This window comes from Equus quagga, chromosome 14 (genome assembly GCF_021613505.1).
Source record: "Equus quagga isolate Etosha38 chromosome 14, UCLA_HA_Equagga_1.0, whole genome shotgun sequence".
Classification (NCBI taxonomy): domain Eukaryota; kingdom Metazoa; phylum Chordata; class Mammalia; order Perissodactyla; family Equidae; genus Equus; species Equus quagga.
In genome coordinates, this window is record NC_060280.1 from 70863617 (window position 1) to 70867331 (window position 3715).

General features: G+C 40.7%; 1 protein-coding gene across 1 annotated transcript; it reads right to left on the reverse strand.

The window, feature by feature from the left end:
* Positions 1-2279: 2279 nt before the first annotated feature.
* LOC124251815 (olfactory receptor 6M1-like) lies at positions 2280-3227 on the reverse strand. Its single transcript, XM_046684699.1, has one exon. It carries the CDS (start codon positions 3225-3227, stop codon positions 2280-2282), a length of 948 nt encoding a protein of 315 aa, XP_046540655.1.
* Between the last annotated feature and the right edge of the window lie 488 nt (positions 3228-3715).

The window sequence follows — 3715 nt, forward strand, 5'->3', positions numbered from 1 at the left end:
TAATTGGTAAAGACGTAGCAGCCATCCAATTCTGCAAGAAAGGAGGATGTGTGGTATTTTGTATTGCACAGTGACCTTGTCTGAAACGGATGTTCTGCAAAACACTCTGTCGCCAACAGGAGAAAAGTACGACCTATCTAGGAGCATCATATCAGTTTGTAATAACACTGAAACCTATCTGTGAACATCAGATCAGTTCTGGATGTCAGGAGTTGTTTTTTCTTATATGTTATTACAATTCCCCTTATGGTGGTGTAGGGGAGGTGGACATTTCCTCTCCCCAAATGGGGGTTCGTCTGGCTGGAGAGCGAATTAAATTCACATGAGACAGAATAGCAAGAGAAAATTAAACAAAGCTTTATGAGGAACCATGGCCCGGGGCCTTTCTTCCCGAAGGAAGAAAGGGCACCGAAGAAGTGGGGTGCACAGAGTGGTTATATAGCCCCAAACAGGGTGTTTCACATGTGATTGAAATGTCCCTCCCACAATAGTCACAAGATTGCCCTGTCGGCACAGTGCTTGATGGACACAGCAGGTAATGGTCTGCTATCTCGGTGGGCGTAGCAGGAGGCAAGTCTATGTCTGGAGCTGGGCGGTCACAGGTGAGCGCAGCAGCAATCGGTTCCTAGCCTAAGGAAAGATGCTTAATCCTTAAGGAATGTCAACGTTGGGAGGGGGAGGGAAGTCAGTTACAGGAGGTTACCAGACTAGCACAATAAAATGCAGATTTTAAGTCCTTGCCTTTGGTATTGATTAAGAGTTTTTAGAGAGTAGGTCATTGCCTTTCTTCTTCCTGGTACAGAGAGGGAGGCACCTTTTACAGATAGAGATTTACCTTACAAATGTAAACGTGTCCTAACAAGGGGCAAGTTCCATTCCTCAGAGCCTCCTTCCCTGTCCCAGTTTATCAAAAGCAATCAGCCTCAAATAATCCTGATGCCAAAGAGACATATCTTGGGGTGGCCAACCTCAGGTCCCCACAGTGGCAATGTGATGCTACCCTTATTTGGGCTGAATCCCACATCAGTGCTTAAGATTACATTTAGCTGTTGAACACCTCAGGCTTTCTTATCCTCTAAGGTACTCAGCAACAGGGTCAGAACTGGTTCCATGGTTACGTTTCTCTTTTTAATCTTGCTTCCTAATAGTCTCTCCTTCCTGTCCCTTCCTCGCTACACTAGGTACACTGTCCAGTTGTCCTTTCTGACCAATAAAGACTCAGCAGAATACAAAAGTTTTGAGAAAAGAGCTATGCATATAGTTATGGGAAATGAAAATAACATTAAAAGACAATCCTGCTTTCTAGATATTCTTTAGAGGGTTGTATTATGTTGATAAATTCATCACATTTCCATTTGCATCACACTGACTCAGAGATCAGATTCAAATTAATCAAAATATAATTGTAATTAGTTTACAACAACAAAGACAGTACTAGATGGCTAGATAACCTTTGCTTTGGCCAGAATATTTTCTCCCAATCAGCAAGCTGTATAGGAAGGCGAAAGTAGGTATAAAAGTGCCTGGTGAACCTAGAGTCAGAGCAAGGAAAGTTGGTAACTCAAATGAAATATTTAATGGAACCGGGTAAAGATAAAGATAACCTAAGGCTCTGAGTGCCACAGCAGGCATGTACCTGATTTGAGTACAGATAGGTCTTTTTCCTAGGAGCAGAATTTGAGAGTCTTTTCATTTGTCAGTCTCTTAAACTTGTTTCTTTTCCATATTGCTTAGCAGAATTAAAAATATTGCCTCTTAATATAGTCAAGATCATCAAAAGGGAAGCATCTCAGGGCTGATGAAAGGTTCTTACTTTCCACTCTAACAATCACCAAATATGATGACAATGTTACTTTTGTACAAAGGATTTCATTTTATGGCAACAAGTGCCCTGTCTGACAAACAGAGTGGAAATTCCTACCACCGTTTTATAGATGATCAAGTAGAAGCTTTGAGAAGTAACATAATGAATCTAAGTCCATGGAAGTTAGTGCCTGAACAAACATTAGACATTAGCTCTTATGACTCAAGGTCTGGAGTGTTTCCGTCATCCTATATTACTATATGCAAATATTTCAAGGACTGAAGGGCCATAGAATCCTTATTATTTTCTGGTTTTCCATACGAAGGTTATAACACTTGACTATTGATGAGGTGTGATGCTTATTCATCCTACCTACAGATTGTTAGACTTCAGTAACACTTCTGTGTTACTCCCCACACAGAGCAAGGTGTCATATAGAGGCAGTATAGCTTAGATGTGCTGAAATTACTTAGTATCATGTTCCTTTGGAATGTGGTGGAACTATTCTATTAATTGAATCTCTCAAGACTTTCTTTACCTTTTCATTCCTCAAGCTGTAAATGAAGGGGTTAAGAAGAGGGGTCACTACTGTAGTGAGGACAGCTGTCACTTTGTCAAAGTCCAGTGAATAGCTCTGGTTGGGCCTCACGTACATGAAGATGGAGCTGCCGTAGGCAATGGATATGACAGTGATGTGAGAAGCACAGGTGGAAAAGGCTTTCTGACGTCCTTGGGCTGAGGGGATGCGGAGGATGGTAGACATGATGTAGGTGTAGGACACGATGGTGAGCGCCAGTGAGGTCAGGACCACAAGGGAAGATAAGAGGAAATTTATCATCTCAATGAAATGAGTATCAATACAGGCCACCTGCAGTAAAGGAGCAATGTCACAGAAGAAATGACTAATTTCTTCAGTGCAGTATGGCAATCTGGACACGACAATAGTCGGGCAGAGCACTGACAGGAAGGCCCCCACCCAGCAGCCCAGAACCAGCAGGAGACAGACCCTGCTGTTCATGATGATGGTGTAGCGGAGGGGGTTACAGATGGCCACGTAGCGGTCAAAGGACATCACTGCCAAGAGGATAAACTCCACTGTCCCCAGAAAGAAGTAGAAATAAATTTGGATGATGCAGCCGGCAAAAGATATGGTTTTCTTCTCTTCTAACAGGCAAGCTAGTAACTTTGGGGCAATAGTAGTTGTGAATAAAATGTCCAAAAATGACAAATTACTGAGGAAGAAGTACATTGGTGTTTGGAGATGGTTATCGGTCCATATTAAGGAAATGATGACAATGTTTCCTGTTATGGTGAGCATATAAACTAGCAGAAGAATGACAAATAGCAGGATCTGAAGCTCCTGGACAACAGGAAAGGAGACCAAGATGAATTCAGCCACTGTGCTCTGGTTTCTTATGGCCATTTTTACTTGAGGAGCAAAGAAATAAGCAAAGGAAATTGGAACAATTTAAGATATTTTTCAAATTTCCTATGATCTTGCTAAATATAGAATAGAGAGAACGTTCAAGAGGGAGGGTTTCTAGTCCTGTCTGTGACTCTATTATGTGGCCTTAAGTGATCTCATGTGGCCTCAGTTCTCATCTATATAATTGATAGACTGGAAAAGAAATCTCTATGATCCTTTAAACTTTAACTTTTTGATTTCTATTAAATTTATATATTTCTCCTCTTTTTATTTCTTTCCTGAAATGCAAATAAATTCAAATTAACTGAAGTACATAAGTAACTGAAAATTATTCAAGTTAGTTTATCACATATTTCAAGCCTTAATAATATGGATATCCTAGCTGGTAATCTCACATCATACTTTATTGAGGGAAGAGAAGCCATCAGACAAAAGTTCTATTTTCATTCCTGTATCAAGATTGACTAGCATATCATAATCTGAAG

What these genes read in the sequence shown, in the direction of transcription:
- LOC124251815 (XM_046684699.1), bottom strand. Translation starts at nt 3,227, where the DNA reads ATGGCCATAAGAAACCAGAGCACAGTGGCTGAATTCATCTTGGTCTCC.